A 15,729-nucleotide genomic window follows, 5' to 3' on the forward strand; every position below is an offset into this window, starting at 1 on the left:
ACTGGCATGTCCAAGACTGAAAAGTTCGACGACATGTGACATCTGCCAACCCGCACTTGGCCAGCGTGGTGGATTATGATCAAAACCCTCATAGGATTGCTGTGTCCAAGCAGTGGGAACATATATGGGCTGATGTTGATGATGATGATGATGAATTGTTAACTATTAATTTATAACTGTTACAGATATATAGTGTTCGGCGTAGTGACCCTGCTGGTGGACAATTCTGATCAAAATTTAAAAGAAACAGATAAGCTTTTCGTTAACACTTTATGTGAGTATTTATTTTTATTCAACTGCGATGGGGAGGGTAGTGTTTTGTGTTAATCACACTTCACACTAATATAAAGGCGAATGTTTGTTTGTTTGTCCGTCAATCATGCTTCAGTGCAGCTGCATAGATCGAATTTTACGGATAGACATTTATTTCTCAAAAAATTACATTCTCATCATTTACATAGAAATACAATTATTTACTTCGTGTTTAATCTCTTAGCGGTATAAGTACGCCTAACAAAAGAAACAAACAGAAATAACAACAAATTGAGGGTAGTTTCTAGTTTTCATAAATAAAAAGTAACCCAGCAACATGGGAGTTTGATTGATTTTGATTTTGAAGGTTTATACGTAAAATTACATGTATTAAACTACACCTAATTAACGAGTACGAAGCCGCGGGCAAAAGCTAGTGTTTTATAAATGAGACATTTTGAAAGAATAGAAATTTGATCACGAGGCGAAAGGGAAACGGCATCCCGTTCGAAACACAGTAGCATGCTAATATATCATACTGATCTTCTGTGGGGGCACGGTGCTCCCGTTGTGGAGTACGAATCGTGCCGCAGCGTGCTCGACTCTATGAATTATTGTTTCTTGACAGATGACAACAGAACATTAGAACAAACGGCTTGCAACACCATCGTAGGGGTGACGGAGGGCTGCGCGGAGTGTTATCTCTGCGACCACTACACAATACAATATCATATTAGTAAAAATCATGACATCCAACACTTAACGTGAGTAAGCCGCATGAATTTTCGAAGTGAAACTTCTTTAGAATCGTTGTGATTTCAAAGCTGGTGCAACGGAAAAAACGACAGGTAAGAGACACAAATACAAAAGTGTGTAGAATGAAGCCGGCAACGAATGAGACAGAAATATACATACTATTTTATATATATTCATCTCATTCTTTTGTCGATTTACTGAAGTTTCACTTCTATCGTGTGTGAATCGCACACACACCTTTTTTTTATAACCTTACTTTTTGACAGATATCAATATTTGACTTTTTTTAGTTTGTTAATAGATGTAAAAAAAACCGGTCTATTGCGAATCGGACTCGCAACACTAAAGTGTAACATACACTTTATTGTGGTATTCGAGCACGCTTCGGCACGAATTGGGCCAGCTCGCACCGGGGAAGTACCACACCCCCATAGAAGACCGGCGTGAAATAGCATACTGCTGTATACATATATATATATATATATATATATATATATATATATATATATAACTCATGACCGTGCCAACCATTGTTTTACCTGATTCTTTAGTATTTATAATATGGAGGCAACAGTAATACAGCAGTCATGATTGTTTTGAAATTTTAACACAGCCTGTTGATAGACAGATAGAAAGACAGACGGATTGTGAAGTCTTAGTAATAGAGTCATGTTTAAATTTTTGTTTGGCAAACCTAAAAGATTATAGGCGTCAGATAGAAGCATTGTCTGATAGAACGCGAATATAACGCACGTCATAACGCTATTCTGACGCTGTGCTATGACGCTGAATTGTATTGTTCTACGCGCTAATAGGTTGTCAAATGGAGCACGTGTTTAACACGCGTCAGAACGGTCCATGTATTATCTATGGCGCGATCGCTCTGTCTCACGGTTTATTAACATCGCCTCAATTCTCCTAATTCTATTTGACAGTCTTCAATATAACAATCGAACTTCTAGAAATTAAAATCTTTTAACGGATTTTAAAAGCGATTTTTTCCTTATATTATTTAACGACATTTCGAACACTTTACAGCGAGCTTGATCACGGGGAGACTTATCTCAAAGAGTCTTTAATTTCTAATGTATAATACTTGCAAATAAACACAAGAAAATACTAAATCGAACTAGCAACACGACCTCAGTAAGTCAATTAGCCTTTATGTCCGAATTGCGTACGCGTTTAATATGTTCTTTGTAAAATTTTCAGTTTTTACAACGACGACTGTTCAAGCACAAAATTATGCTGCGTCAACCAACTGGATCTTAATAGCTATCGGTAAGTATAAGATGCCCTTTGCTTTCCTCATAGATTCTTTTAAACAGCATATATATATGTATATATATACCCTCTCTTTCTGTAAATTATTCAATACTAGCTGTGCCCCGCGGTTTCACCCGCGTAAGTCTGTAACCCGTAGGAATATCGGGATAAAAATGCCTATGTGTTATTCCAGTTGTCCAGCTATCTAAATCGAATTATAAGACGTTGTCACGTCAAAAAAGAGATGAATTAAAGTCTAGATTAGTTCACGGGCTATGTCTTTATATTTCTTGTTGTTTTCAGGACAAATGAAAAGTGCGGTGTGGATAACCCGGAAGGCAAACCACGCCGGGTGCGACCGTCAGTGCATTCTGTGCTACCGGGACAGTATCCATGGAGAGCTTGGGTGTATTTGTAAGTTCATCATCTTCTTCTAAATTGAGGAGTCCAATACTTCTTCTTTGGGGGCGTCCATAAATTATGTGAGGTGTTTAAGGGAGGGAGGGGGTCAAGTAAAATCTTTCCAAATCTCACTTGGGAGAGAGGGGGTTTTAATAAATATCACGTATTTTTTTTAACAGAAAACCGTGAAAATAAAGTTTAGTTAAAGTAAAAAAAAATTCTAGAAAAATTTACATATGTCAAAAGTCAAGGCTTGATATATTAGTATTCGTTATTTATCCTTTTAAATCCCGCGGACGCTTATTTTTTCTTTTCCTTTCTTAAATCCAATGGGTTCATAGTCAAAATATATTTCAAAAAATTTCACGTGAGATTTTGGGGGAGGGTAGGGAGAGAGTTAAGGAAAATCTCACGAAATCTCACCAAGGAGGGCGGGGGGGTCAAAAATCCTGAAAAATGTCTCACGTAATTTATGGACGCTCCCTTTCCAATAAAAAAAAACGACAAAATGGATATGTAGTTATTGACTTCACTATAAGTGAGTAAATTTGTTTTAAAAATATTCTAATGCTGAGAAATTTCATCATCATCAGCCCATATATGTTCCCACTGCTAGGACACAGGCCTCCTATGAGTGTTCAGACCATAATATACCACGCTGGCCATGTGTGGGTTGACAGATGTCACATGTAGTCGAACTTTTGATTCTTGGACATGCCGGTTTCCTCACGATGTTTTCCTTCACCGTTTTAAGCAATGGTGATGTTATCCACATTTGCAGATAAATTGAAAAATCTATTTATTTCCTGCACGCTCGCCCGGTCTCGAACCCCGACTTATCGACTTTGAAGTCCGAGGTTCTCACCACTGAGCCACCAGGATAGAGCAAATTTAAACAAACAAAAATCATTAAACTTCGTCCTAATGGATAGGAAAACATGACGTTCTTAAGGATTAAAAAGAAAGGCCCCACAGGGCCTCATGACACTTGACATAATAATGGACACTGGACAGAGGGTCACTGGACTAATTCCATTTAAGTAAAATACTTATCATAACCTCTGGCCAAAAGACAAATGCTTAGACAGATAATTACAAAAAAAAAAATAATAAGAAAATAAAAGACAGTTAGACCTGTGGTGAAACGCCTGCTTGATCAATTATAAAAAAAATCGCTTGTCTGTAAAGTCGTTTTACTGACGACACTTGAACGTGACAACCGATCGTGCCTCTCTGTCGCTCGTTCCGCGCTCTCGCTTGCACTTCAAGCCTCACATGGAACGCTTCAGAGCGAGGTAACGCCGCATGAGTTACCTATGTTTTCTCATGCGTGCAGCCGGCTCAATCGAATTATAAGACGTTATCACGTCAAAAAACAAAATAAAAAATTATGTTTTCTTGTGTTTGATTTTACGCGAGCATTATACATTTGGAAATTAAAAACTCTATAACGGAGACTGTCTCCCCGCGACCACGCTCGCTGTAAAGTGTTCGAAACGTCGGGCTAATAATATAATGAATAAATCGCGTTTAAAATCCGTTAAAAAGTTTTTAATTTCTAAATAAAAAAATTCTAAATAAAGAGTTTTTAATTTCAAAATAAAAACAGTTACAGTGAAAACATAATACTCTGCGCTGCGACGTATGTCAGCGAGTCTTCCCGCGCATTGGTGACGCTCGCTAGCTGCGTCAGCGGATACCCTGTGAGCGAGTTGGTCGTCACGTTTGACAAGACAGCCGACACCCCCCCCAACGTGCAGCAGGTCGTCATTCATCCGGAGTATAAGGAACGTGAGTTGAACACTGTTATTAATTAACTAGCTGCGCCCCGCGGTTTGGGTTGGGTTTGTGGTTTTTAGGTCCGTATCCCGTAGGAATAAGGGGATAAAAAGTTGCCTATATGTTATTCCAGTTGTTCAGCTATTTACGTACCAAATTTCATTGCAATCGGTTGAGTAGTTTTTGCGTGAAAGAGCAACAAACACTCACACATCCTTACAAACTCTCGCATTTATAATATTAAGTAGGATGTGAGATCTTAAACTAGATTAGATTTGACTTGGCCAGTTGTCATCACATCAGACCTTTTAGAAACCTATTCAACATATGTCTTTATTAGTAGGTTTGCCATACGTCCCGGTTTGACCCGGTTTGCGATCCCTGCCCCGGCTTCCCGGACAAACTTGAACAGCACCGACACCCCAACCAATCCTTCCCCCGCGCCCCTTGTTAAATATGTTTTCAATTCATAATAATTTTGATTCCATTTGCAAATATGAAAAACACAAATTAAGCGAAAAGCATTAAATCGAGCCTCTTTCTCTCCTGCGTCGCGGTTTGTATCTTCGTAATTATAGTAAGCCTATTTATTGGTATATCACTACATAGTATGAAACAAAGTCGCTTTCTCTGTCCCTATGTCCCTATGTATGCTTAAATCTTTACAACTACGCAACGGATTTTGATGGGGTTTTTTAATAGATAGAGTGATTCAAGAGGAAGATTTATGTATACATAAATTACTCCGATTTAGCGCGTGCGAAGCTGCAAGTAATAGCTAGTGTATATTAATTCCGATAAATACTGATGATTACCCGGGTATGGTACTGAATTTCATCCAAATCGATTCAGCGGTTTAGGCGTGAAGAAGAGACAGACAGTTACACACGCATTTTTACGCAAAATTAGTATGGATTATATATCTACTAGCTGCACCCGGCAAACGCTGTTCTGCCTTACTCTTATCATTTAGGGGTATGAAAAATAGATGTTGGCCGATTCTCAGACCTACCCGATATACACACAAAATTTAGTAAGAATCGGTGCAGCCGTTTCGGAGGAGTTTAGTAACAAAAATTGACACGGGAATCTAAGCTAATGTTAAAAGCTGAAGAGTTTGTTTGTTTGTTTGAACGCACTAATCGCAGGAACTACTGGTCCGATTTGAAAAAATATTTCAGTGTTAGATTGTCCATTTATTGAGGAAGGCTATAGGCTATATATTATGCTAGTTTTATATATAAGTCATTCCATTCCAGTGAATCCTCTGAACGACATCGCGATACTGTTCCTACATTCGTCGGATTCTCTGCCACGGGTAGCGATGGAGGCCTGCTTGCCGCAGTGGCCGCCCAAGTTCAGCAAGTCCTGCATCAGCGTGTCTGAAGATGACTTAGAAGTACTGCTAATTGGAGATGAAGAGTTTGTTTGAATGCGCTCACCTAAGAAACTACTGGACCGGTTTCGATTGATATCACAATATAATAAACAAAAGTGTGTGTATTTTTAATTATAATGGAACTGCTTTTAAACTATGATTCTATAAAGATAAATAACGTACACGCATATAACTAGCAATGAATGAAATCGGTCTAGTAGTTCCTGAGGTTAGCGTGCAAACAAACTCTTCAGCTTTATCTTATTACTAGCTGTGCCCCGCGGTTTCACACGCGTAAGTCCGTATCCCGTAGGAATATCGGTCTAAAAAGTTGCCTATATGTTATTCCAGTTGCCCAGCTGTCTACGTACCAAATTTCATTGCAATCGGTTAAGCAGTTTTTGCGTGAAAGAGCAACAAACACACACACATCCTCACAAACTTTCGCATTTATAATATTAGTGGGATTAGTAGAATAGTAGGATAGGAGGTATGGATAGTAAAACACCCAGATCCTACTTAAATTTGGTCTAGTACAAGCGGTTTTTCTTAGGTTAAAATAACTGCTCCTGCGAGCGGGCGAACGAGGTGATGGGTCGCCTGATAAGCGAACATCCTATCCCATGAAAGTTCAGAGATAACAGAGTCAAACAAAGCAGTTCAATCGGTAACCTCCCTCCTTTTTGGAGTCGATTAAAGGCGATTATAGCTATGATTTATATCTACCAGGTGAACTCGATAATACCACTACAGTCCAGGTGCAACAGCACACTCCTGCACCCCTCCCTCATGTGTACGGTCTCATACAAACATGCGTACACGCCGGAGCTTGGCGGTGGACTATTCTGCATGGAAGAAGTAAGTTACTGCATCGTTGAAGAAACTAAAGACACTGACAATCATCTTAACTGTCTCATTTGCTCTTATACAGATATTAAGTTTAGCTCGTGGCTTCGCACGCGTTAATCGGGAGTAGTTGTATAGACGTGATTACACATATAAAGCTTCCTCTTGAATCGCTCAATTAAAGAAAAACCCATCCGTTGTGTAGTTTTAAAGACATAAACAAACATTTACGAGTAGTGACTTTTGCTTTGTACTTTGTAAAGTATGGAAATTATACGAGTATAGAGAGAGAGAGAGAGAGAATTAGAGAGTTAATAAGTGATATTACAGTATTGTCACGCATCTTTGATAAGTGTACTAGTAATTTAGCACAAGCCCTCAGTTTCCAGTCCCCCGTCTAAGGCGCGTCATAATAAATAACAATATTTATTATACATTATTACTTGTGCTGTTATTATATTAGTGCATGAGTTGTTTGGAAACCAATAAAATAAAATAAACGTACAGCTAAGCTAAGAAGACCGTTAAAAAATGCATTTCGTTTTTACTTTAGTTTGTTTGCATATTTTATTTGGATTAGTTGGCCTTAATATAACAACTTACTATAACAAAAAAAAGCAGTGGTGTCTCAGTGGTGAGAACCTCGGACTTCAAAATCGATAAGTCGAGGTTCGAGACCGGGGTGAGCGTGCAAGAAATAAATTGATTTTTTTCAATTTATCTGCACATGTGGATAACATCACCACTGCTTAAAAACGGTGAAGGAAAACATCGTGAGGAAACCGGCATGTCCAAGAATCAAAAGTTCGACGACATGTGACATCTGCCAACCCGCACTTGGCCAGCGTGGTGGATTATGGCCTAAACCCTCATAGGAGGCCTGTGTCAGCAGTGGGAACATATATAGGCTGATGATGATGATGATGATGATGATGATGACTATAACAACTTAATTATCATTAGTGTCGGATATCAATTGTGTTTTAATATTCTGTTGGATGAATGATTGTCATTTATGACACAGATATCGCTTTTTATAACTTGTCAAATCTCGTTCAGCTAACGAATCTTATAAAAAGTCGAATCACTTTGAAACGATGCGCATTCATACGGATTGTGGCTTGGTGTTCGGACGTTGTTTATTCAATGTTCGACTCAACTACCCTCACTTCGTTAATAGTCCTTTTGACTGCAATTTGTTATCAGCTGATTATATAAATTAGGCAGTTGTGTACAATTTTTACATTCGTATTACGATCAACCTAATATTCAACACCTTTTTTATTTCTTACATTAGATTATGATGGAATTAATATTAGTTATTATGTTTTTTATTTCTTTATTTCAGGAGGAACAGTATTTCCGTTTTATATTATATGGGATTTTGATAGAAAAAATCGACAACTTGCATATGTATTCGAATGTGACTAATCACGTCGACTGGTTGAGAAATAATATAGATTGTAATTAATAAAGATTTCGTAAACACTATGTTTTCATTATTTATCCTGAATTCCCTGTGTTATAGACTATAGTTAAATAAACGAACAAGTGTTAATACTTTAATACTAGAATCTAAAAAGCGTCGAAACAAGTGGTTTTATATGTAAAAAAAAAAACTTAAAATTTAATTTAAATCAATTTAAAATATAGCATTCAGAATTCAAATAATGAACTGTTTTTATTTTGGAAATGTCTCGTGTATATATATATATATATATATATATATATATATACATATATTCACGAAATTTTGTGTGCATATCGGTCAGAATAGTGATTTCCGGGTCCGGGTCAATACATCTTAATATACCCAAATAACATGTCACGTTGTTTGTCCGCGATTTACTCCTAAACTGCTCAATCGATTTAAATCAAATCTGCACACCGTGTGCAATTTGAATGACAACAATCCCGCCTCATAAACAATTTTTTCTATTTCTCGCATATAAAGCATGTCTGTGCTATAAAACTTAAAATTAAATGTAGTTTACATTATTTCAATTAAGATAAATGATTACCAGGGCGGAGCCGGGGCGTGCATCCAGTAATATCTATATTAATTATATTTAATTAATTAAATTGAATTAAAAATCGACACAATTATGTGTTGCTGGCCATCTTAGAGTAAGAAAAAGGGTATGCGCCTCTTACTCCCCCACTCAACGAACGAAACACAGCAGATTGCTATTTCACGCCGGTTTTCTGTGGGGGTGTGGTACTTCCCCGGTGCGAGCTGGCCCAATTCGTGCCGTAGCGTGCTCGACTACCACGTACAGAGTTAGAAATAGTTATAATCAAGCCTTGTTTCAACTAGGTGTAACTAGGGAAACCTTGGTCAATATCAGAATTAACTAACTGATATTTATTTCGGTTTGTGTGAATCCTGGCAATTCGGATATTGTTCGCTCGCTTCGCTTCTCGCTAACCTATTTTTATGCTAAAGTGAAGTCCCGTGTCCCCTAGTGGGGTATGCAGGGTATGGTAGGCAGATGATGACCATCTGTTTCACTGATCGATTTTCTATACGGACAAGTAGGTGATCAGCCTTCTGTGTCCTGCCAGACTGAGACATTTTTTTTGTGCGTCCCCACCGGGAATTGAACCCAGGACTCTTCGGTTCTACGCTCACGCGTTAACCACTGTACCAAAGAGACGGCCATTTTATGCTAAAATCTATGTAATGTTCATGTAGACAGCGTGTTATATTGGTTATTATGATAAAAATATGATTAAATGATAGTGTAAAAGACATTTTTGTCGAGTAAATATAGAATATTCTAGTTTTTACGCGTTTTCTCTAGTTCAAAAGCTAGTTCTAACTATTGAAAATGCGTTCTAACTGAAATTTAATATATAAAATTGTCATATTTCTACATGCATTGAAAAAGATTCTATCGAAACAAAACGTCACATCCGCAAGTCGTAAAATAACAAATGCTATGTGTTTATTAAATCTGAGTAAAGTTAAATAAAACGGTTATTGCTGCACAAAACGATTACACCGCACGCTCCATTATCCAAATTACATGAAAATGGAAATGCTGTGTAGCTTATATGCTCTTATGAAGCTGTCGACCATTAAATAAAAATTTATTACCAATTCTCTGACCGCGTTTTGTTTTAGCGCCATCTGTCGGCTAGACGGTGAACTGCTTAATGATACGATGACTATATGCGTCTTAGTGAATTTGCATTTTCTGCATTTAAATAGTATCCGTTGGTATTTGAATAAAGTTATTTAAATAAACGTCACAAAATTATGAACCGTTTTATGCAGATTAAATCAACAATTATATTGCAATAATTGGAAAGAAAGCTGCTTGAAAATTAGAAGATAATATTTTATAAAGCTTTCTTTTTTATATAAATTATAACCGCTACGCATTTTGTATCTGTGTTGAGCTCACCATGAGAGTTTTATCTCGACCTTATTTAAAAATAATGTTTTCAAACGTTTCTATTTTTTAATTCATATATTAATTTTGTTATATTTAAGCTAGTTTTGCCCGCGGCTTCGCACGCGTTAGTTCGGTGTAGTTTAACAGATTTATTAATATAAACCTTCCTCTCGAATCTCTCTATCTATTAAAAAAAAACCCATCAAAATTCGTTGCGTATTTTTAAAGATTCAAGCATACATAGGGACATAGGGGCTAAGAAAGCGACTCTGTTTTATATACTGCAGTGATAGGTATTTTTATTTAACAAAGCATGTATCATATTGAAAACAATTTTAACAACAAATCTTTCTCTATTTTTTCATCTTTGTTATCTATTTTCCTCTCTTCCTTTATTAAACAGACTCTTGCTCTTCGGAATTAATGTCATCTTTAATTATTTCTTCAGTGCCGACATTGGCTGATGCATGCGGTTGCAGCTCAGCGCGTTCGACCACCACTTTTATATTATTTTTAATTTTATCTTTATCTAGAAAACGAAACGAAAATTACATGTGTAGATAAGAAATAAGTAAAATTTTTTAGTTGGTCGTCAGGTAAAACCGCACAACACATATAATATTAACATCCTCATAGCTACACATTTTATTAAACTAGCTGCGCCCCGCGGTTTCACCGGGATAAAAAGTTTCTTATATGTTGTCCAGTCCAACCAGTTGTCCAGCTGTCTACGTATCAAATTTCATTGCAATCAGTTCAGTAGTTTTTGCGTAAAAGAGGAACAAACACACACACACATCCTTACAAACTTTCGCATTTATAATATTAGTAGTATACTACAGAGTTTCTCGCCGGCTCTTACCTGTAGAAACTGCTTTCCGAACCGGCGGTAAATGTTATAACTGTGTTATAACGATTCCCAAGTGCTTCTAGAAGAAGTCTTATTAAATCCATATCCTTTTCCTTACCCTTCCTGGGCCTTCCCTTATTCTTTTCGGCAATCCTTCCGTTAAATCCCACTCCATTTTGATCGACCTTACGCCTCTCCGTGAAACGTTCATGGGCGCTGGTAGCGCTTACCATAAGGCGAACCACCAGCTCCATTGCCGAGTATGACATAAAATAAAATAGATGTTTTAGTTTGAGTTTAAATAAATATATCCCCAACCACAATGCTACTAATACCAACTAATTTCTACTAAAAGTAGAAAAATTACGATACCTGGCAAGCAATTAGTAGGGCACGGGCAGAAAGACGTCACGTCCGGTGTAGTGATCCGTATATTTGCGTATGAGTGTTTTAAAACTATGTGTTCGTCGTCACATCCGCATTTACCGCAAGATTTATGTCGTTTCAATACTTCTTTCGACGGGCCGGAAGCTGTAAATTAATTAGAACTAGCACACCGCCCCGGCTACACCCGTGGTACGTTTTTTGTGACATAACATTAAAAATACATTAGCCGAAATAGTCGACCCTTTATTGAGTAACACAAATAATATACGATTATAATTAATAATAATATACGATTTTAAGGCTGGAATTAAAATTCAATTCGAATTCCTTCTACTCTTTCGTCCTTTTGTGTCTATAACTCCTTTTCCCTTCCTTATTGGTTGAGGGACACAGTTGCATTCATAAGAGGTCATCCATACATTACGTCACGCGTCAGAGGGGGGTATATGACATTGTGGGACTGGAAGGTTCAATAGCTTGTGACGTCACATGTTAAGATTTAGAAACTGCATAATATATGAAGTGAAATTTAAAATTTAGGAATGCGATCTAGAAATTATTGTGAGTTTTTTGTTTGAGACTTTTTTAATAAATGCATACAATTTAAAATGTACGACGGCGGAGGGGGTTCTTAAAATATCCTAAAATCCTGTCACAAGGAGGGGGGAGGGGTTAAAAAAACCACAAAATTTGTGTGACGTAATTTTTGGAAGGCCTATTTTTTAAATCGTGATCGGCTTGTTTGTCGCCTGATTGTAAGAGCTACCACCGCCCATGAACATTTGGAGAGGCCTCTCCTAATGGATTGCCGACTTCATATTGGTAAGGGATTTAGAAAGGATTGACGAGAGGAATAACTGAAAGGAATGGGAAGGGTAAAGAAGAGGATATGGGCCATTTGTAGTATACCCATCTTACAGTTGAATCTGGTACATAAGTTGGTTTACTAACCCCCCGCTCCCCCCACACTGAACTTGAAAGGTATATCCATCTCTCTCCCTCCGACATCCCCCTTCTTCCGTTTCATAGAAAAGCCAAAGGCCTTTTTAACTGATGCTGCGAAGCTCCTCTTTGTCTCTGGAGCAAACAAAGAGCAGAGACACTCGTCAGCTGGCCCCGGTCCCTCAGTCAGCTTCTGCAATGTCTCCGCGTCTAGTTTTCTCAGTTTTGCATAGTTGGACATATTGTTTCAATACATTCTTTCGCGCATTGGAAATTTGAACTCTTTGGTCTATGGTTTAGGTATCATAATTGTGTGTATGTTGTGGCATCTTTGGATCCGTACGTCTAAAATGAATAATAAAGTATCAAGTATATTCATAACTTGTTAATATATTGGTTTTAAAAAATGTAATGCAAAAAAATATCTATATATATAAAATTCTCGTGTCACAGTTTTCGTTGCCATACTCCTCCGAAACGGCTTGACCGATTCCTCTGAAATTTGGTAAGCATATTGGGTAGGTCTGAGAATCGGCCAACATCTATTTTTTATCCCGATATTCCTACGGGATAGGGACTTACGCGGGTGAAACCGCGGGGCGCAGCTAGTAATATATATAGTACAATATTTTTTGGTTTACAGCATTAAAATCCTATCCTACTTCCTATTAATTCTACCAATATTATAAATGCGAAAGTTTGTAAGGATGTGTTTATGTTTGTTACTCTTTCACGTAATAACTACTGAACCGATTGCAGTGAAATTTGGTACGTAGATAGCTGGACAACTGGAATAACACATAGGCAAGTTTTTATCCCAATATTCCTACGGGATACAGACTTACGTGGGTGAAACCGCGGGGCGCAGCTAGTTAGGGTGATAAAGATGTCCTTATGGGGAAAACACATCACACCATCACACTAATATTATAAGTGAGAAAGTTTATTTTTTGGATGTTTGTTCGTCAATCACGCTGAAACTAATTAACGGATTTTTATGAAATTTAGTATACACAGGGTACGACTTGGGTGACTGGATACTTTTTGTCCCGACTAAATGCTCCCTTGGGATAAAATAGACACGGAGCCGGGACGAGTGTCTAGTTATAAATATGTTTCACTGATCGCTTAAGAACCACAGGACAGTTCTTTGGTAACATAATGGTTCAGTAGTAGCGTGAAAGAGCAACAAACACACACACATCCTAACAAACTTTCGCATTTATAATATTAGTAGGATTCTCTGATCAACTTGGAAAAAATCCCTCTTTACCTACCTTTAACTCGCTTGGTTTTTATATTAGAAACCCATTATAATATACTTGCATTCATATTATTCATTTAATGTTATTTATCTTGACAAACATCCATTTTAAACACATTAAATTTGTTATCAATAATGATTTTTTATGTCATATCCGTTAAGAGACTTATGTCAAAATAGTTTTTCAAAAACATTTGCTAAATATCTTGCTTGAATATATTTATACATGGCACAGAGTCCATACAAAAGTAATTAAATTAGTAATATACATATATATGTGTTTAAAATGAGAGCATTCCAGGGATTTCCTTTATGTCACAGCGGGCAACTGAGCTGGTGGTTCGCCTGATGGTACGCGATCGCCCCATAAATATTCAGAGAGGTGCCTCTGCGAATGTGCTTCCCGCTTTTAAGACGTATGAAAATAATTAACGACTGGAAAGAAGGAATGGACTGGGAAGGGTGAAGGAACTGAGCCTCATCCCCCACTCACAGTACGAAACACAGTAGCATGCGGCTATTTCACGCCAATCTGTGGGGGTGTGGAATTCCCCATGCGAGCTGGCCCAATTCGTGCCGAAGCGTGCTCGACTTACACAATAAAATAGTGTTAATCTAGCGTCAATATTGCGGTTACTGCCACGGACAGGCCTTAATAGGTTGCCATTTTTAATTTCTTGTATTAAATCCAGCCATTTTATAAGCTGTGGTTGCCATGGCAACCATTGTGATTACAAAGACGCACGCGAATAAATTTTTTATCTACACTAATGTTATGAAGAGAAAGAATTTGTATTTTTGTTTGTTTGTGTGTTTGTTTGTAATGGATAATCTCACAAACTTCTGGACCAATTTTAAAAGATTTTTTCGCAATTACAAAGCTGCAACTTCGCTGAGTGACATAGGCTATACATGCAACACGGGCGAAGCCGGGGCGAACAGCTAGTTCTGAATATTCTCTTTTAAAAACACAAACTTTTTGTAAGAGTTAAGTATGTCTGTATTGTTTTAATTTCAGCGGATATAATTAAAAACACGATTAACGCAATCAAATCCAATTAATATTGTAGCGAAAGTGTGTAAGTATGGATGTATGGATGTATGGATGTTTGTTACTCTATCGAGCGATAACAGATCGTATCTGCGTGAAATTTGGTACAGTTTTACAGTTTTAACGAGATCAAAGACGTACTATCCTACTATATCCTATTAATATTATAAATGCGCAAGTTTGTAAGGATGTGTGTGCGTTTGTTGCTCTTTCACGCAGAAACTACTGAACCGATTGCAATGAAATTTGGTACGTAGATAGCTGGACAACTGGAATAACATATAGGCAACTTTTTATCCCGTTATTCCTACAGGGTACCCGCCTTACGCGGGTGAAACCGCGGGGCGCAGCGTAGGGTTACAAACTAAAAAGCCATTTTCAAAAGAATATATGTTATAGCTGTTTATTCTTCTTCGATCACTGCTTTTATATCGCTGTTATCTACTATATAAAAATAAGTCGGGTTTTCCTTCCTGACGCTATAACTCCAGAACGCACGAACCGATTTCCACGGTTTCGCATTCGTTGGAAAGGTCTCGGGCTCCGTGAGGTTTATAGCAAAGAAAATTCAGGAAAAATTTCAGCAGAAAAGCAGGAAAAACGAAATCATTTATTTGGTGGCGAAACGGAGTTTGCCGGGTTTGCTAGTTTATTATATATTAGCGACGTTATTTATCAAATCATAAACAACATTAATTTCTTATTTCAATAAAATTGACAAATCGGGTCATTTATCTCCGAAAGCTGTTTGTCACTACACGCTCGCCCGGGTTCGTCTGAAATGTTTATTCTTTACCTGTATGTTTGTATGTAATTGATTTTAAACCACTTCAAACGGACAGATTGAATTCCAACTCTGTACACTTATCGCGGATCGGTGACAATACAATAGTTTCATGAGTTTATCTCATTATCCTGTTGGGATTAAATAATTTCCTTATGTATACCCTGTATAAGAACACGTGAGACATTTTAATTGATCCTATAATTAACTAGCTTTTGCACGCGGCTTCGCACGCGTTAAATTAGAAGTAATTTAATAGATATTATAACACACATAAACCTTCCTCTTGAAGCAGTCTACCTAGTCTTGCCATAAATATTGTAATAAAGAAAAAAGAAAATTGTTAACTGCAAATAACATTTATTACTTTT

General features: G+C 37.3%; 2 protein-coding genes across 2 annotated transcripts in view; one reads left to right on the forward strand and one right to left on the reverse strand.

Annotated features, from left to right (window-relative positions):
* The window catches only part of LOC119839037 (salivary plasminogen activator beta-like), an 11,527-nt gene extending 3,359 nt beyond the window's left edge, over positions 1 to 8,168 (forward strand). Inside the window, exons 3-10 of the mRNA XM_038365211.1 lie at positions 186 to 274; positions 881 to 1,016; positions 2,221 to 2,289; positions 2,578 to 2,688; positions 4,286 to 4,467; positions 5,715 to 5,854; positions 6,563 to 6,691; positions 8,028 to 8,168. Of these exons, the coding sequence (XP_038221139.1) occupies positions 186 to 274; positions 881 to 1,016; positions 2,221 to 2,289; positions 2,578 to 2,688; positions 4,286 to 4,467; positions 5,715 to 5,854; positions 6,563 to 6,691; positions 8,028 to 8,150 (979 nt within the window). The 3' untranslated portion in view covers positions 8,151 to 8,168. The remainder of the gene's footprint in view (positions 1 to 185; positions 275 to 880; positions 1,017 to 2,220; positions 2,290 to 2,577; positions 2,689 to 4,285; positions 4,468 to 5,714; positions 5,855 to 6,562; positions 6,692 to 8,027) is intronic.
* A 2,288-nt stretch (positions 8,169 to 10,456) lies between these two features.
* LOC119839006 lies at positions 10,457 to 12,500 on the reverse strand. Its single transcript, XM_038365175.1, has 3 exons — positions 12,269 to 12,500; positions 11,303 to 11,461; positions 10,457 to 10,609 (listed from the first exon to the last, which is right to left on the reverse strand). Exons 1-3 carry the CDS (start codon positions 12,498 to 12,500, stop codon positions 10,476 to 10,478), a joined length of 525 nt encoding a protein of 174 aa, XP_038221103.1. The 3' UTR covers positions 10,457 to 10,475.
* Between the last annotated feature and the right edge of the window lie 3,229 nt (positions 12,501 to 15,729).

The sequence above is a fragment of the Zerene cesonia genome, unplaced genomic scaffold, assembly GCF_012273895.1.
Source record: "Zerene cesonia ecotype Mississippi unplaced genomic scaffold, Zerene_cesonia_1.1 Zces_u007, whole genome shotgun sequence".
Taxonomy (NCBI): domain Eukaryota; kingdom Metazoa; phylum Arthropoda; class Insecta; order Lepidoptera; family Pieridae; genus Zerene; species Zerene cesonia.

Bases quoted from the DNA above. Each gene is read 5' to 3' on its own strand.
- LOC119839006 (XM_038365175.1), bottom strand. From the start codon at position 12,500: ATGTCCAACTATGCAAAACTGAGAAAACTAGACGCGGAGACATTGCAG. The intron at 11,462-12,268 runs GTTAGTAAACCA...ATTAATTTACAG, and splicing joins CAGTGTGGGGGGAGCGGGGG to CTTCCGGCCCGTCGAAAGAA. The intron at 10,610-11,302 runs GTATCGTAATTT...TTCGTTTTCTAG, and splicing joins CCCTACTAATTGCTTGCCAG to ATAAAGATAAAATTAAAAAT.